At 45.3% G+C, this 19,050-nt stretch overlaps 1 protein-coding gene across 4 annotated transcripts in view; it reads left to right on the top strand.

The window, feature by feature from the left end:
* Positions 1–1,086: 1,086 nt before the first annotated feature.
* Positions 1,087–19,050, top strand: part of RUNX1 (RUNX family transcription factor 1) — a 245,361-nt gene continuing 227,397 nt past the window's right edge. Inside the window, exons 1-2 of one of the 4 annotated variants that reach the window (XM_082624588.1) lie at positions 1,087–1,718; positions 1,843–1,958. In XM_082624588.1, coding sequence (XP_082480714.1) covers positions 1,901–1,958 — 58 coding nt within the window. In that variant the 5' untranslated portion in view covers positions 1,087–1,718; positions 1,843–1,900. The remainder of the gene's footprint in view (positions 1,719–1,842; positions 1,959–19,050) is intronic. The other 3 variants (XM_082624589.1, XM_082624586.1, XM_082624587.1) reach the window with 3 other exon arrangements.

The raw sequence follows: 19,050 nt of genomic DNA, 5'->3' as shown, positions 1-19,050 counted from the left end.
GAGAAAGCAGTCTCTCGAGTTTCAATTCCTGCTTAGGTCAAAACAGGAGTTAGTAAAAATCATGTCTATTCCTTTTGAAAGCCCTGCGCCATGGCCTTTGAATGTGTTATCCCTGGTGCATAGGGACAAAATTGAAAAGATGAGGGGAAAACCTGAGGAGCTGTCCTGATAGTACAGACTTTACAGAGTGCCTTTGCTGGCTATCACAGACCAGCTTGGAACCCAGGGTTGGCATTTTAAAACCTCTCGTCTCATAGTTTCTCTTAACCGTGTGCGTTGAAACTATACACAGAGTGCCGTGGATGACGTATATGGAGCAGAACAAAAGAAATAAAGTCAATAATGGGGAAAGGAGATGCTTATTTTGGAACTTCAGATCAATATTTGATTTGTTAGCAGGTAAAACCAATGGGCAGGAAAAATAAATAAATATGTGTGCCCAGGTTGGCTGGCCCATGTGCAAAATTAACCTATTTTTAGCACTTCCAAGCAGGCATGTCTTCTTCCTAAGGTAGGATGAGCTATATAATATTCTTTCATCAGCCTCTTGCTCTGGAGGATCACCACCTCTGGTTCCTCTATCTTTTGTGAGGTCTTCTTAATGCTTTCAAAGTACAGTTACAGTCATCCTGGGCTGAGTTTTACCTAGAGGTATGAATTAGCCTACTGATTTGAATTGAAAAGGCAATACAGTGATCTTTCATGGGTGAGAACAAAAAATAAACAGTTGCAAGATAGCCACTGCTTTGACCCAAAATACAGAATCTCTCTTTTCTTTGTTTTCCTTTAGCTTCCTAAGTTACATGTGTGTATGTGTATGTAAGAGAGTACTATAATTTTATCTCTTTACTGAAAAGATGTCCAGTTAGCAGGAAGTAAACCACAAACTTTTGGTTTTATTAAAATGGTCTTTTGATCACAAAATTAAAATGCTTTCCTTTTTACAGGTTTTAAAATACCAGTAAGTTGCTAGACCCCCTTAGGGGTCAGACTCTCATCAAAACATTTCCTTTTAGGTTTTTTTTCCTTTTATAGTTTCACTTATGCCGTGATCGTCTTTACCAAGGGCTGAATTCTCCTGAGCCAATGCCCAGCATCTTAAATGGTGAGGTCCACATCCTGTCTGAGCAGCAGCCTGATGTTAGGGTTGAATTCCTATTGAATAAGCAGCAATGAAATCCTTATCAAAATAATCAGGAGTTCCCAAAACCACAAATAACAACAACAGGACCCAAGTTGTACTAAATCAGCAAAGACCATTGATAAAATAAGAGACTGAGTCACTTTCTTCTACAATCTCTCTCTCTCTCTTGCAAAGCCTACTCGGCTATTTTCTTGCACCGCCCGGGGGAGGGCAGGTGGAGGGAAGGAAGGACATTGCTCAGAAAGTAAAAAAAAAAAAAAAAAAATTGACATCACTGAAGTCACATGATTGGCGAGAACCAATTAAGATGGGCTGTGGAAAGGGGAACAGTTAAATTTGTAATTTGGGTTGTGTGAAAACTTCTTTGGGCCTCATAAACAACCACAGAACCACAAGTTGGGTAGCCTGGCAGTGTCAGAAGTCTGAGCCCGGCATAGTGGTCAGCAAGCAGGACGAATCACACTGACTGCAAACCACAGGGTTTCGCAGAGTTTTGAACATCATCAACCCACAGCCAAGACGCCGCTTTTTTTTTTTTTAATCTTTACCAATTTGAATATTTGTCTTCGCAAAGGTACATTTTTTTCATAAGGCTCAGGGAGCCCCAGAGGCGTCGAGGGGGGAGAAAAGGAGCTGTAGGAAACCATGGTTGGGGGTGAGGTTAAAACAGTGACCTTTCTTGGGTTTTCGTTCTTAAGGTAAAAGAAATCATTGAATCCCCCGCCTTCAGAAGAGGTACCTTTGCAGGAGGAAGCGATGGCTTCAGACAGCATATTTGAGTCATTTCCTTCATACCCACAGTGCTTCATGAGAGGTGAGTACGCTCTGGGCTTTTCATATCTACTTTTGCTCAGCTTTGCTGATAATGAAGAGGCAGCCTGTTGTAACTTGGTGCAGAGAAAGCCCCTGCCGGTGCCCTGTCTGTTTGGTATAGGAGGAATTCAGACTCGGGCGTATGATTTCAAGACTATTGGATTACTTCTTCATCAGATGGCCACTCTTCAGAAATGTTTTCATAAATACTTAGTTAAGCTGCTGAAGGGTTCAGTCGGTGGGTGAGAACTTTGTCAAGTGCAAGTAAGTTGGGCTGCTCCTGATTAAAATCCTAGAGATTAGAAAGTTTGCAGGAAGCTCTCTGGGTTTTCTTCGGTTGCCCCTTGCCTGGGATGACTGTGGCTGAGCTGTCCTGCACTGGGCATGCAGTATGCCCCACATGCCAGCCTGTCCCGGGCTTTAGTGGGCTCATGCACTGCCAGCCAGGAGGGCCGGTGCCAGCGTAGGGCAGAGGCGGAGGTAGGCTCACAGCCCGGGCGGGAACAGCAGGGACCAAGTAGCAAGTCAGTTGTCTCCAAAAGGCAGAGAGAACAGGAGCTGGGCAGACTTGTGTAGGTTGAAAGCCATAGGATGGGGCCATGCTGGGTTTTATTCCTTGCAGCCTCAGTGCAAAGAGGCAGCCAGCTTCTTTTGAGAGAGAAAGAAAGCAAAGAGTACAGAGGTTTCTCTCGCCAAGAGCAATGAAAAAGTTGCCTAAGTCAAGCGTTTGTGGCAGCTGAAGTCATTAGATTACCCGTTTCCTAATAGGAGCAGCTACTGTGGGATACCTGTCTGCATTTTTGCAACCAGCCTCTTGAAATACACAGAGCTGTGGTTGAGCTCTGAGTGTATGAGTACGTGTGTGTGCATGTGCATTCTGTGTATCTTTGCTGGGAATATAGGGCCGCGCCTAAACCAACACAAATAATAACATGGAAATGTCACGGAGGCATTGCCGTGTGCCAGGGCAAGCACTTTGACCGGTGCCTGCGGAGTGTGGCTTGATGGTTTGGCAGAGCTGGGATAGTGTGGGATGGATGGGATGGGGAAATAATTAATTTTCTGGCTACAAACTCTTGCGCGCACCCAAATAGTATCTGTGAGTCATTATTTATTCATCAAGCCAAGTGAGCCGAAGAATGCAGAGGGCTGCCAGCCACTTTGTCACAACAAACGCTATTGTGGATGTCACAGAGCTTCTATGTTTCCGGGTCTCTAAAATTTAAACACTTGACAAAGATGTGTGTGTGTGTGTGTGTGTTGGGGGACAGTAGGATTTCAGACAGAGAAGAAAGCAAGTCATTAACCGATTCAAAGCTTCAAATTAAAGGGTTTTCAAGTGCTTCTTTACTGGCAGCTGAGGACATTTTAGTGAAGTTGAATCATGCGATGCGTATGAGTCACACATCCTCACGGCGATGGGCCGAAACGCCGGCCGCTGGTGAGAAGCTGTGGACGACTCTCGCTGCATTTCCTCTAGGCAGCTAACAAGCAAGGAAGCAATATTTGTAGAATAACAGCAAAAAAAAGATCTTCCTGACTCGACTCTGCTTTCAATACCCCCTCCAAACGATGATTGTTTCCTATTCTATCAACTCAGGAAGGCAGATTCAGGAAATTTTTCAACATTCCACTGGGTAATAGATTGGATTTCTGTGTGCAGTGCTGGCCTGCCTTCTGTCCTTGCTGGTTGGACAGCAGAGATAGTGAGGGGACCTGGTGACCTGCTCAGATGCCGGGAAAGACAGGAAGCTCAGCCTCTAACGCAGCCCCACAGCTGCTGTGTCCCCAGGACAGTCACCAGCCCGCCCCAGGTTAGGAACCGGTGGCAGTTAGCTTTCAAGGGGGCAGTATGGAGCGGACCCCAGGACCCCAAGCAAGACCTAGAAGGGCTCGTGGGTAAAGGTCTTTTCACTCCTTCCTCTCCAAAGGAACTCGGGGCCTCTCATAATCTCTAACTCAAGGATAGAATATTGAGATTGAATTTCAGAGAATCAAAGTGAAATCTTGGCCATTTTCACAGCTCACTTTATCTAGGTGATTTGTCAAGCCAAGGGTTTACGTTGTCTGCGTTCGCTGTCCACACCACTCATCTGAGCTGGAAAGGTGGCAGAATGTCATGGCATTTGGCGCTATGTGGGCAGTGCCTCAGAGTGTGATGCTAGAAGAATCGCCCCCTTCTCTAACAAAGTGTTCTCCCCAGAGTCTGTACCCCTGTTTCACCAGCCTGGCCATCAGCGGCTCCCAGCACTGTGGTCATTTCTCACTGCCTGTAATTTAGAGCGTGTGTGCCCTCCCCAGCTGCAGCTCCGAGCGAGCGGGGAAAACATCTTGTTTTGTTCCTGGGATGGTCCTTTATCAGTGCATGCAATTCTCACAGGAGGAAACCCGTAACTCATTTTTAGCAAGATACCCATGTGGAAATGGGGGGGAAAAAGAAGTGTGGCGCCCAGCAAACCAATGTTCCCTTCTGTGTGACAGGCAAGCGAGAGTCTGAGGGCCTGGCATGCAAAACAAGTGTGGTCTACCACAGAGAAGGCCGTTCTGTTTCTGTCCCACTGCACCGGCTTCTCACTGAAGGTGCTCAGGCAAGAAGATGAGGTGTGGTTGAAATTCCCTGGCATGATCCCACGTGGCTCATGGTGTGAGGTCCCTGCAGGACCCAAACTTGGGTCTCCTGGCGGGGTACCACGTGTGGGCCCTCAGAGCTGCGGTAGGCTTAGAGAGGAAGAGCATCGGCACGTATGTTTTTGCAAAACGCCTCAGGTAGCCTTGTTCTTAGAAGTGGCTTAGTGGTCTATGCAAAGCCTGAATGCTAATATGCCTTCGAGTTCCTAGAACCACAGGTAAAAATCTCGGCGGGGCTGACTCTCTGCTGTCTTCTCGAGGCATCTCTCAAAAGGAATTGCAGGATCCAAAGCTGCATGTGTGAAGCGTGCTTCTCTGTGAGCCTCGGTTTGCCTCTTTTTTCAGAGAAATATTTATGAAGGCTCTTCTGGCTCTGCTGAAGTTTTAAGATCACAGAAAGCCGTCGCTTTAACTGGGTATCAGACACCGTGTGAAAACTGTATTCGTTTGCTAGGGCTGCCGTAACAAAGTACCATGGACTGAGGGGCTTCAACCACAGAAGTGGATTGTCTCATGATTCTGGAAGTCAGAAATCTCATGGCGAATCCTGGTGTAGCTCTGTTTTTTGGGAGGTTTCAAGGTGTCAGGAGGCCGGTTTCTTCTGAGGCTTCTTTCTTTGGCTTGTAGAAGGCCATCTTCTCCGTGTCCTCAGATGGTCTTCCTTTGTATTTACCTATGTGATCATTTCCTCTTCTTACAAGGACACTAGTCATATTGCATTAGAGCACACCCGAAGGACCTTGTTTAATCTTAATTTTCTCTGTAAAAGCCCAATCTCCAAATACAGTCACTTTCTGAAGTACTAGGAGTTAGAACTTCAAGTATGAACGTGGGGAGGCCACAGTTCAATCCCTAACAGTGTGTGTTAGCAAATCTGATTCCCTCTGACCCACCGGGAACCTGTACTTTTCCTAAGTGCCCTCCTGGATGTGGAAGAATCAGACCCCAGCTCCCCCATGTGAGATGCAGCTTTGCATTCTGAAACTGCCCACACATTTTGAAACTGAGGGGGAAAAGAAGGTGTTAAAATCTATCTAAACTCACAATCATAGCCTTTGCCATTTAGTTCCTTTGTATGCTAAGAAACCTTTGAAAAATGACAAGGCAATTTTGAAATGCTGAAGCTTTAAAAGAGCAAAAATCAGTCCCCAGAATGACACCACCTCCTTGGCTTTGCCGCTTCCCCAGGGATCGTCCCTGTAATTCCAAACCCTCCCAAGACACACTCCCCCCTTGGGGGTGGGGGACAGGCCACAGGAGGCCCCGCACCTGCCCACACTCCAAGGGCAGGCACGGTGAGCCACCAGGGCCAGAAGCAACTTCAGAAGAAGCAACTGAGCCAGAACCTAACCAGCAAGACGACTTGAAGAGCTTTTGGAAGCAAATTCGTAGCCGGGAGATTGCTCTCTTCTCTTGAAATAGATCTGAAATGTGTCCTCTGAAAAGATCTGCCCCTTTACTGAGAAAGAAAGTGATGCTGTGGCCGAGGGAGGCTCCAGGGCCACTGCACGTGCAGCATCTAATAGGGAAACGCTTGCGGGTGTCCGTCTAGAAGACAGAGCCCAGGAGTTTGTAAAAGCAGCCAGGACCAGAAAGAGAAGGCGCTGGGGCTGAACGAGGGACAGGCACAGACTTAGTACAGTGATGCCCTTTTCTAGCTTTTCCATTTTTCTGGCTTTTCCCAAATAGCAGCTTCTCTCTTGAGCTTTGGTTTCCTCGTGTCTAAAGCGAGGATGGTAGGAGGACCTATCGTTAAAGTACCTGCGTGGACCGAACTAAGCAACCAGTGTGAAGCGCTCAGCACAGTCGTAAAAATAACGGGCAGTTAATGTCAGCCGTGGCTACTGATGTTCGGTTTCCTAAGATGACGCTCAGTCAAAGCTGTCTGCTCTCAGAAAGGAGAGGCCACGAGGCCGTGGGGGGACCCTGGGAGAGGCTCCCTGGGGACGTAGAGTCCCAGGGGTTGGGGAGGAGATGGTGTGGAAGGTCGGAACCAAGAAGGGAGGGAAGGGGGGTCTAGGTGAGGGTCCACCCAGGGCAGATGGGGCGGCAGGACCACAGTGGGGTGTGGGAGGTCCACGTCTTCAACACCATGTTACCCTTGTTTTACTTGTAAGTAACCAAAAAGAGGAGAGAGGAACAGCAAGGACTCTTTACATCACTCCACGGGCTTAGCTTTTCAATATCGAGGCTAATTGGGGCGTGTTGTACTGGAATCTTGACAGAAGTTTCTCCTCCTTGAGGTCCTGGTGTCGCTTTATTCTCCTGAAGGCCCTTCTTAATGAAAAAGCCACTTCACCCGGTGACCCTCTGCAGGTTCCTGGCTCCACGCTTCTGGTGACCTTTCTGACCATGCATTTGTCAAAGCCCAGCAGTGAAGGCACCTCGGGTGCTTGTCCTGTTGGGGGCAGGAGTGGAGGCTGCACAGGAAACTCAAGCGAGTTTTCAGTTTCTCAGGTAGCTTCCTAGTGACCTAGATGAGTCATTAGACATCTCTGTGTCTCGTCTGAGTTCTGCAAAAGGGGCTAATAATGTTCTAGACAAGCTTGCCTCCGAATGACAGAGTTGCTGTTGGAAATCTTTGAACGTGTCAGAAAGAGGTACCATAAAATGCGTCACAAGTGTTCTTAGTTTAACAACATGAAGCGACTATTTTTTTTTTAATTATTTTATTTTCTGGTGGGAAACAGCGATCCTACCATTTCACATGTGGCAAGCATTTTCCCATATTCTCTCAAAAAACAATTGCTTTTTCCAACCCCCATTCTTCAGCGAACTCTCCAGAAGCTGCTCTGGTGCCTGAAACAGACCTTAAAATTTGCAAAACACTTTTTTTCTGAAAAACTCTTGTTCCTTAAGCTCCCGTCCCTTCTCCTTGGGGCCGCCAATGCCCTGCCCTCAGCCTCCTTGCTGAGTAAAATAAGCCCTAAGTGATGTGTCTTTCTTGGCCTGCTTTCACCCCCGCCCCCATAAGATGATACCCCAGAGTGGTAGAAAGGGAGCATTTCTTTTAAGAGCTTTGCAGGCTGTGAACATAATCAGGGGGTGCGTTCAGAGAACTATGGGTGATTCTTGAACATGAAATGGAGTTTAAAGCCTCACGTAACCTTTGACCTACTGGACAAGTAAGATGGACACTCCCCTGGATCACACAGACTTCCCTTTTCGTTGGAGAGACATCCCCTCATCCTCTCTTAGCTTCCTGAGTCTCTCGCTCCCTGATCTCTCTCCCCCATCCTCCTCCCCTCTACCCTCAAGATAACACTGAACAATGCCAGAGAAGGGAAGGAAGGGACTCAGGTGGAAAAGTAAACCACGCATCCAAAAGCCGACTGAAGTGCTGCATTTTCTAACAGTGACATAAAGGGTGTAAAGCTCTTGCTAGGATTTACCAGTGAGAACTGTGTTTGGCTGCACATTATGGGAAACTTGGCTACGGTGGCTCAAGCAGCCAGGCATGGATAGGGAGTTAGTGGTCCAGGGCTGATACGGCGGGATGCTCCTGTGCTCTGGTTCCACCGTGAGATGCCTGCATCTCAGACCTGTCCAGGCAGGAAGGAGATGAGGGGCTTCAAACCCTTCTCCTTGCGAAGCTCCATCTTTTTACTCAGGGAAGGAAGCCCCTCTCTGCCAACGCCCCCTTATGTATCTCATAGGCCAGAACAATGTTACAGGGTCTCTAGCGGGAAGGAGCCTAGGACCGTGGACTTGTTGCTTGTCAGACTGCTCCCAGGCAGATATCCTGTTTCTTCCAGGTGACATCGCACCTCCTATATTTTCCATGTGGATAGTGCTTTGAAAATACATGTAGAGAAACTCGAAGTTCTTCCTTCAGTCCTTCTTAGAAGTTGCAGGTGGATGCTGGGGGTGTGGGAGAGGGTGATATTTATCCTTATTTTTCTTTATTTTTCTTTCTTTCTTTTTTCTTTTTCTTTTCTTTTTTTCTTTATGGAAGAAAATGAAGGCACCTTCAAGGTCTTTTTTTCTTTTTTGGAAGTGTAATTGATTTACAATGTTGTGTTAGTTTCAGGTATACAACAAAGTGACTCAGTTATATACATACATACTATATATATACATATATATATATAGGATATATAGAGAATATATATATCCTTTTTCAGATTCTTTTTCATTATAGTTTATTACAAGGTATTGAATATAGTTCCCTGTGCTATACAGTAGGTCCTTGTTGTTTATCTGTTTTATATATAGTACTGTGAATCTGTTCATTACAAGCTCCTAATTTATCCCTCCCCTGGCCCCTTTTATTCTTGACTTACTGAAAGGAAAACAGGCAGGAGATGGGAGGGGGCGGAGCAGGGAGCTGGTTAAAGGGAAGCCAGGGTTACACCTATTTTCAGGGTCAAAACCCAGAAGCACACTTGACTCCCACAGTGTTAGGAAAGAAAAACAGACAGCCTTGTATGGACGGGAGTGTGGCTTGTATATGAACCACCACACCTGGCCCCTGGATTGATGTATCTATTAGTAACTGGAAATAGTTTCCTTTTTTCTCTTCCTCACTCTTTTGAATTCTCAAAACCCCACAGCCCACACTCTACGTATTTTTTTTTTTTTTTTTTTTTGCGGTACGCAGGCCTCTTACTGTTGTGGCCTCTCCCGTTGAGGAATACAGGCTCCGGACGCGCAGGCTCAGAGGCCATGGCTCACGGGCCCAGCCACTCTGCAGCACATGGGATCCTCCCAGACCGGGGCACGAACCCGTGTCCCCTGCATCAGCAGGCGGACTCTCAACCACTGTGCCACCAGGGAAGCCCTACATCTTTTTTTAAGAGAATTCTTTCCTACAGAATTTCTTGAGGGAAATTTTCTTTTAAGTCGCCCTCCTTAAATTTACCTAAAGATGTTTTTACCTTTGATTGAAATACGACAACCAGATAATACCCCTCTATCTGGGTATTAACACATTCATACCTTATATTTCCACAAGTTATAGATTATTTTTGCTTCGTAATTACTGGCCTGTCTACTTCCTGAGTCTGGATACAAATCTACCTCCCTACAAGTCAATGCCATAAAAAAAAAAAAAAAAAAAAAGCCTTTATTCAGTTTTTCCCTGAACTAAGAAATAGTGTCAAGCTTTCGTTTTGCTTTGCTGCAAGATGAGTATTCATTGAGGATCATTGCTTTCGTGGACAACACTGCCCTACCAGCCCATGGTCCTTCTGTGTCTATTTTCAGATGGAATTCTTTTTAAACAATGGGCTCCCCCAGACATTTTTAGGGGCTCCCAAGGTGAAATGTCACCCAAAATGGAAATCGCAGTTGGCTAGTTGGGCTTGTTCAATGGCTCTGCTGATTTCAAGTCTGATGCTTTTTTGTGTAAACTTGCAGCCTGTGCTAAACTGATGCAAAGTTAACGACTCAACTTAAGTCTTGAAACCATGTCCATTGGGAGAAATATGTGACTCCAACATTTTGCAAAACTCCTGCTTACCTTCCCTGCCAACCATCTGGCTTTTACTCCTGGTCTTTTGGATGTCCTCTGTGAAGACTAGGGCTCCTAAAATAAACCTTCTCTGATCTCTGATAGGGAACAAAATTACAAGATATGAGCGATAAATCAAATATATCCTGGGACATCAAAGCAAGCCTCTGTCTCCTCTTCTTGAGAGCTATGTCGGTCCTGATCAGCACTTAAGTTTTTCTGAAAATGTGTAGGAATTCAGATTTTTTCATTAGTAGTAGATCCTAAAGACCGATCTAGAAAATATTGCAGTAGTCAGGTTGCTAAATAGGGATATGTTAAAAAAGAGCAAACAAAAGTCAGAACCCTGGGATTAACAGATACACACTACTGTATATAAAATAGATAAACAACAAGGACCTATTGCATAGCACAGGGAACTATATTCAATATCTTGTAATAATCTGTAATGGAGAATAATCTGGAAAAGAATACCTATATAGATATACATGCAAAACGGTATCACTTTGCTGTACACCTGAAACTAACACAACATTGTAAATCAACTATAATTCAGTAAAAATAAAGTCAGAACCCTGAGCACGCTGTTTGGTGGTCACAGGCTGTTGTGGGTGAGTTTTTAAGGGAGGCTAAGCAGAAAGTCTTTAAGGGAGGTCATCAGAAAACCTCTTATTGCTCAGGGGAGGAATAATTTCCATTTTCTATATACAAAAAATCTTGACATGTATAGGCTTTGATGTTTATTTCTTATTACAGCTTCAAAATGTGCAAAAGAGAATATAGACTAAAATACATGAGTTAGGGCGCCATTTTTCCAGGAGCTGTTTCAATGCCAACCACAGTTTGCTGCTTTATTACACAGCTTCTGTTTGCACTTTGAACTACGTGCATGAGGCCCCTCATTCCACACCATCTGCAGGCTGCATCTGTGCAGCCCTCTCCACCTTGCTAACAGTCACAGCTGAACTTGACATTAACCCACTTCGAAAGTGTACAGTTTGTAAACCCTGAAACTGCATATAAATATACATACATGCAAGGGTCTGGAGGAATTAGGGGGAAGGGAAAGAATAGCCACATCTTTTATGAGTTTTCTCTCTTGTCTCTGCCCTTTGCAATCCAGCCTGAGCAGCATGGAACCACTGGGCAAAAACGAAATGATCTAGGCATTGATGGGTATGAACAGAAACTCACACTACTGTTTAATTATCATCGACTCCACCATTCATAAAAATCAGAATGGCTATGACTCTCAAAGTCCGAGAGGAGAGGAACAATCACTGAACAACCTTAAACAAATATTAGGACTGCGAAGCGGGTGGGGTCGTATAAAGAAGTACAAATGCCAACAATGGAAATTCTGTTCAACTGTCAATCATCCCACATCATTACTTCATGTTAAAAAAAAAAAAGCTACACCTCCTACATGCTTCCCTCTAGATTGTGTTCAAAACAAAGAAATAATTGTATCCTAGAGGTGGATGAATCTGTTTAAATAACAAATGAACTACAAGGCATAAAAACTATGAGGCACTGTCCCGTGTGATACTTTCTAAGTTATGTGTGTGTGTTTTCTATATATAACTCTATATAGTTTCAGTTGGCATCTGAAACTATATAACTATATATAACTATATATATAGTAATATATATTACTATATATATATATATATAGTTATATATATGTGGCTGGAATCATCTTAGACATCTCTCTGCCTTAGGGCACCACAGATATTTCCTTGTCCGAGGTCCCACCACTGGTCAGTACCTGAGACAGAACCAGAAAATGGGTCAGCTCTCCTCCTGACCCTAGAGTTTTGCAGACACTGGACTTGGCAGACTGATTCAACTTGGGGGTCTAAATAATCAGCAGACTCCTCTCTTAATCATGCTCCATTCCTTTGCCTTAGTCAGACACCACAGCTCTTGACAGGCCAAGTCCCTTTCTCTGTGTGGAAACATCAAGTAGACAATTTATGTGGAGCCCACAGCCCAGAAGAACTGCTGTAGGTACGTGTCAGGAATGGAACAGCCTCACTAGTGCAGGCTGGACACTCTTTCCTGCCCTGTGGTTTGGGTGTCCTCTCTTACCCAGAAACCCAGCACTGCCTTAACAAAGCACCCACCATGTGCCCACCGTCCCCCTTAGGCAAGTGTACAGTTAACCAGGTTGGTTTTGATGAGAATCTCTCGTGAAATCTGAACGACCAGCAGAAGAGCAAGCAAGCATGTTCACACAGAGGGTGCAGAGACCAGCTCTCAAAGGAACCCCTGAGACGTGTGCGATTGCTGTCTTCCAACCAAATTTGAACCCAGCTACAATTCCCATTAGGGATATCTATCTTCACAGCACTCTGGATTCAAAGCTCTTACACTCAGAAGTGGCCTCCCTCAAGAGAAATAAAGCCCTTTCTCTGTCTCTCTGTCTCTGTCACACACACACAACCTGGTGTTCAATTCTCATGCCTTAGAGATTCCATTGGCATCTCTTCCCCTGATGTACTCAACTCAGCGAAGCGGCTTCCAAGTGGACCAGGAACAGCTGAGCAGCAAGACAGTCATTTCCAAACTCTTCTGATCATGCCAAATATAAGTAAAACCTATTTAGCATGCCCCCAAACCTATGCACATTTATTTATTTAGAAATTACATGCCTGCACTACCGTACTCATATAATTATAGTATGCGCAGTATACAAAACATCCCCAAAATAGAAATTAAAATAAGATAAAAACTAAAAAGGCAAGTTGTGATGTTTTTTCCTTCCACCCCCCATGAATAACTCAGTTTGAATCAGGAGGTCCCCAGATACCTATACTTTTCGTGTCTTGCTCGCTGAGACTCAACTTGTACCAGCAGTCTTGAGTCTTTCAGCTGAAGTTCCAATCAATGTGTTTTGTTCTTTTTTCGTTTGGTTTGTTTTTTTATTGAAGTATAGTTGATTTACAGTGTTGTGTTAATTTCTGCTGTACAGCAAAGTGATTCAGTTTATATATATATATATATATATATATATATATATATATATATATATATATATACACATACATTCTTTTTTATATTCTTTTCCATTATGGTTTATCATAGGATACTAAATATAGTTCCCTGTGCTATACAGTAGGACCTTGTTGTTTATCCCTTCCATATATAATAGCGTTTATATAACCTTAACCTCCCACTCCATCCCTCCCCCATCCGCCCATAGGTGTTGAAGTATCAACTCCACTCCAGAAGGGACCGTGTGTTCTTGAGCCCCAGCCCTGCTCTATGAGCTGTCATTGACAGGGAGACCACGAGAAGGACAGGCTTGACCACCGAGTGGGTCGGGGAGAAGGGAGCCCAGCGCTTTGGGGCCGGGAGGTTCGTTTCTACACCCTCACCAGCACTGACCGCCTGTGTGAACTTGACTTGCTTCCCCAATCTTGCAGAGCCTGAGTTTCTCACCTGTGAAGTGGGTGCAATGATCCCTACTTTGTATGGTTGTCAAAAGGGTTTGAGATAATATATACGAAGCAATGGACACAGAGAAGAAGTCAGTAAGTAAAGGTAACTCTGGAAAATGCCACTGAAGGTGTACAGAATGGAGGTGGGGCAGGAAAGGAACCTGTGCTAAGCCCAGAACATGGCCCTGTAGCTGTGCCAGGAACCAGCATGTAGCAGGATGAAGACCTGGGTCTCTTCCTCTCACCATGCAGCAGTGCACAAACGGTCTTAGTGCTCCTTGGCAGACGCTGAGTTTACAAATGTTAAAGAGGACCATAGCAACAGGTAGTGTTTATTGAGCATATGCTATGTGCCACCGCACCAAGCTTTTCCTTGTGTTACCTCGTTAAATCCTTCACACAAACCTGTGAGTAGGTACGCTCATTACTAATCCTATTTTATTCAGGGGAGCATGGCATGAAGAGGTTAGGTAACCTGCCTGAGGTTAAGCTGCTGGTAAATGAGGGGTTTGCTCTGCAGAGCCCAGGGTCTGCCTGCAGGGAGGAGGGTGGATGTTACCATTCTGTCAGTTTGACACAAAAGAAAGCTGAGCTTTGTGGAGTTAGAGACTGGCCAAGGGCCCTGGACAGCAAGTGACACTATGGGGGCGGGGGGCTGAACCTCAGGTGGCCTCAAGCTGAGGCCACTGTCCACTGTCAAGTTCACCATCCTGGACTGTTTGCATGATTCTGGATGCATTCGGTGGCTTTAGGTCCCCAACGTTGGTGTCAATGTCTCCCCTGACCACTGGTTTCATCCTCATGGCCCCTCCCCATCAGAGCAGCCCCCCAAGGGAGACATCCTAGTAGTTCCAGGGTTGTCCACAAGGGATGCTTCTCTAAGCCAGCAGTGCTCAAAGAAGTGTACATTGGAATCACCTGTTCCCAAGATGATGGTGAGATGCTGGCTGGGGGTGAGGGTGGAGGGAGACCATGACCAAGTCTATCTTCCTACCAGCTAGTTGCCAGTTTATCCGTCTGGTAGTCCATCTGGGGTAAGACTAGTTTGATTCAGCGAGGCACTTCCCCAAAAAACCTTCAGGAGGCGCTCACTTTCAGGGTCATGTAAGGCTGACCCTGCTCTCACATGACTTGGAGAGACATTTTGTGCCCGAGATGCCTCTCTTGCCCCATCCTGGTCCATGTCCTGGGACCCACGTACAGAAGAACCCATGGAATGATCCCTCCCCCACCAAAATCATGGGCCTAATACGGGAGTCCATCCTTCAGGACGCCGGGGAGCCCCTGGGAGCCAGCCTGTCAGGACCTTGATCCCAGCCAGGGTTTTCAGCAAGGTTCCCAGCAAACACCCACATCCTGTTATTCCCATGGTTGGGATAAAAATTCCACCTGGAAGCAGTTGATAGTAAAAGTGGCCTCACGCCCTCCTGTCAACAGAACTCTCCACATCACAAAGTCCTCAGTTGTAAAGCCAGAGACCCACTCAGTGATGAGACTTTGGGAATCATCTCTCCATCCTTCTGCAGAAACATCTGCAATTTCAAAAGTCCACGTCACCAGCCCTCTGACATCATTACAAATCCTTTTCTCAAGTAGGTAGGTTTGAGGTTTTCTTTTTTTCTCTCTAACCTTATTTGTACAAAAGGCATTTCTCATCTGGTTATTCTCCAGTGAGTGACCACAGAGTCTCAGAAAGTTCCTTCCCTTTCTCCTTGGGCTCCACGTGGCAAAGGACGGAATAATTAATTACATGTCCCCCCCCCAACAAAGCCAGGTCCCAGCCAGCCCCGCGAGTGTCCCCTGCTCGCCTAGAAAGAGGGAGACCTACCAGCCTCTAATTGTCGTTGTGCAAACGTCTCAATGGGAACAAATTAAAAGGCGCTGGTGCTAATTATTCTTTGCGATAAAACTAATAATAAACTAAGAAAGCTCCTTTGGAAAGGCGACCTTGTGTGAGACTTGCTTTCCTTGTACAAAGTACTCAGGGAAACAAAAACTCCGTGGCATAAACTGAATGTTATAGTTGGAGGATTCTTGTGACTCAGAAAACACCCTTGCCGTGCTTATTTAGCACCCTCTGCATACACCCCAGGGCCTGGTCTGTCCCAGCCCCACTTCCCTCCTTCCCTCTTCCATCTTTGCTCTGCGAGATCCACTTGACCTTTACTCAGGCTTTGGTTCCTTCTGGGGAGTCCTGCCCTCAGGTCCAAGCTGACCTGCCCACAGTGGCCTCCCACCATTTTGTGGGACACATTTCACCCCCAACAGGGACAAGTCAGTTTAGAATCCAACAGGTCATTTACACAGAAGTAGTTGGAGTTGTTTCTAAACAGCCTCCTCGCGCTAGTCTGATTTTCTGTAAAGATCACACAGCCTGAAGGAGTAAAAAAACAGAGAGGGACCTCGACCCTGTGGCCTCACGTGAGCCTGGACAACCCTTGCAGCCTGGGCCCGGCCATGGGTTCTGGAAAAGTCCACACCAAGGGAGATAGAGAGGGAGCCCCCTCCCCCAGTTACATCCTGCCTCCTTCACGCTCTTGCTGGGAAAGATTCTGGTCTTCACATTAGATAATTAAGTTACATTGCTGCTTATCAATAATGACAAGTACAATTAACATTCTCCAAGTGCTTACAATATGTCAGGCACATCCCCTCCATCATCCCTTTTAATCAAAAACCCTTGTGAGATAAATACAGCTCTTAATCCCCAGTTGATTAAAAAAAAAGGAATATAAAATATTCTGTAATAACCTATATGTGAAAAGAATCTGAAAAAAAAGAAAGGATATATATGTGTAACTGAATCACTTTGCTGTACACCTGAAATTAACACAATATTGTAAGTCAACTATACTCTAATATAAAATAAAAATTAAGTAAAAAAATAAATAAAACTCATAAAATAAAATAAAAATAATACAATTTTGAATAAAAATAGATTAAGATGTTTAAAAATAAAATAAGTAAAATAAACTAAAAGCCACCCAGGCCATACAGCTTGTAGGAGGTTGAGACCATGGGAAGCGTGTATTCTCTCTGCCTTACCCAACTCCCATCCTATGGGCAGACTGCCTCCCCACTCTGGGCCTCGCTTTTCTCATCTGTACAGAGTGACAATGACGATGATGCCACCTTATAGACTGTCGTGAGGCCTGAGTTAGGAGCACCAGAGGGCTGCCTGACACACGGGACACTTCGAGTTGATTCTATCGATTGTAAAGCGCTTTTCCTTTCCACCTGATTTGCCTCTTTTTCATTAGACACCGTTCTGCTTGATTTTCCTGTTTTCCTCTTTACACACTATGGCAACCCAAATCCCAAAAGTGAACCCTGATCCTGTCATTCATGTGACCGCACGTGGCCTCTAATGCCTCCGTGCTGCTGGCGGTGAATGGCTGATGTATGGGGCGAGTCATGGCGTGTGACAGAAGGAGCCTCGGGCTGACTCGGGGTCTCCACTGGGGTTATGTGCGCCCTTGCACCCTGATATTCTACTCCCTGTAAAACTAGGAAGCAGGTGCCTGAGATCTGTCAGCTCTGGTGCTTTAAGGAAGGCATCTGACATCATGCAGGCTAAGAATTTGCCTTGAATTAACCTCACCAATGTTGACATGGGGGATGGGCTAATTCTTCGTTGAGGGGGCCTGTATATCGCAGGATGTGTAGCTGTGACCCAGACCTGCACCTACTCGATGCCAGTAGCACCACCTCTCCAAGATGTGACAACCAAACCTGTCTGCACACATGGCCCAATGTCTCCCAAGGGCTACAATCACCCTGTTTGAGAAACACTGCTCCAGGGAACCCTTAGGAACAAGTGCACTATGGTCAATTCCCATTTATTTATGGGCTAAGGAAATAAAAAGATGTAATGAGTTGACCCTCTGCAACGTGTTTTTACTCCTACGCCTAGTTTGAACCCTGGTCCCACCTCAGCCCCCTCTTGCTGGTTCAAGCCATCCACAGAACCTAACAGTCCATGAGCAGGGAGCTTGAAAGCAGGGCAGTCAGTCATATACCCCATAACTAAGAGCAGAAACTAAAAGCATCCATGATTCCAGTCTGCTGAAGACAAACCAGAAAGAACTGATACACTCGGATTACTTTCTAGAGGAAGCCAAGCCTATTAACTCAATTGTTAATAATTTTTCTACTGAAAAACTAGGGCAAGGGAGAGAAAATTAGGTACTCCTAGAAAAATGCATCCAGGTTGCTTTGGTTAATGCACACTATGATTAAATTCAGAAGACAGAAGTCAGCTGATAGGAAGTGATGAGAAAGCACTGCTGGAATGTCAAGTTTTATTGAACAAGCACTATTATGAAGCATTTTCCATGGGCTGGGCCCTGTTGCAAGTGCCTTACAAATAGAACTCATGTCATCATTGTCACATAGACAGTGGGGACAATTAGCCTCCTCATTTTACACATGAGTGGCTAAGGCCCAGAGTGGCCCAGAGATTTGTCCAAGGTCACATAGCTGGGAAGTGGCAGGGCTGAATTAAACTCCAGTCTGGTTTTGGCTCTTCAGCACTTAACTACTAAACTATGCATATTCCCAAGAGATGATCTTCTAGAGAGGGTGTAGCCTGGACACTCATGTCCTCTGAAATAAATTCAAAATGAGTGATCTGAGTCTCTAATTACAGACATCATGGGAAGTAGGACTATGATTTGATGATGAAAGAGCCCTTAACTATTCTAAAACTGTACTTGAAATGCATGGTACTGTCAGTCTGAATCCTTCCAGTGCCTGATTTTGAATAACTTGTTTTCCTTCCCTTTTCGTAAAGGGATTGTTAGCATGTCTTTGACGAGGCTCTTGAAATCTAGAAAAGGGGTAATCAAAAAGACCAGCTAATGATCGATCCAAGGATCACTGAAGATTTGGTCAAAAGTTTCAAAAATCCCAAAGCACATTCAGTTTCACTTTTCTACATGCTATTTTCAAATCTCCTCTGGGAGTATATTTCTCCATGCTCCTTTGCACAATTTCCACCACTCTCATAATTTCTGGTAACAGGGTCACTGGAGCCACCTACCTGGACTGTTGATAAATGGAGGGAAATCATTGTGCATGTCACAAGTGCTGGGACATGTGTCCACATGGGGTGCTGGGGTACCAGAGCAGGCCTCCCCACATCTCCACACAGACATGGATGGACACAATGTTTGCTCCCTGAAGCAGTGGGGTTACCACAGTGATGCGCTGATGACCAAGTCTTCTAGGATACCCACTGGGAGCTCATGCAAAAGACCATGCTCTAGTTATGACCCCTTTGTTCAGTCCATATATCTACTGTAGCACTTACCAAAATATAATGCAAAGTTTTCTGTTTATAAATGTATTCTCCCAGAGACTCTGAATTCTTTGAGAGATAAGCTCTTCGCATTTTTCTCTTTATTCACAACACATGGCAGTGTGGGGGCACTCAACAAATGTTGGATGGATGAATGGATGGATAGACAGATGGATAAATGAATGGATGGATGGATGGATGGATGGATGGATGGATGGATAGATGGATCAATGAATGGATGGATGGATGGATGAATGGATGGATGGATGGA

This window comes from Mesoplodon mirus (genome assembly GCF_964341445.2).
Source record: "Mesoplodon mirus genome assembly, chromosome: 6".
NCBI classification, from domain to species: domain Eukaryota; kingdom Metazoa; phylum Chordata; class Mammalia; order Artiodactyla; family Ziphiidae; genus Mesoplodon; species Mesoplodon mirus.
This window is presented reverse-complemented; position numbering and strand designations above follow the sequence as displayed.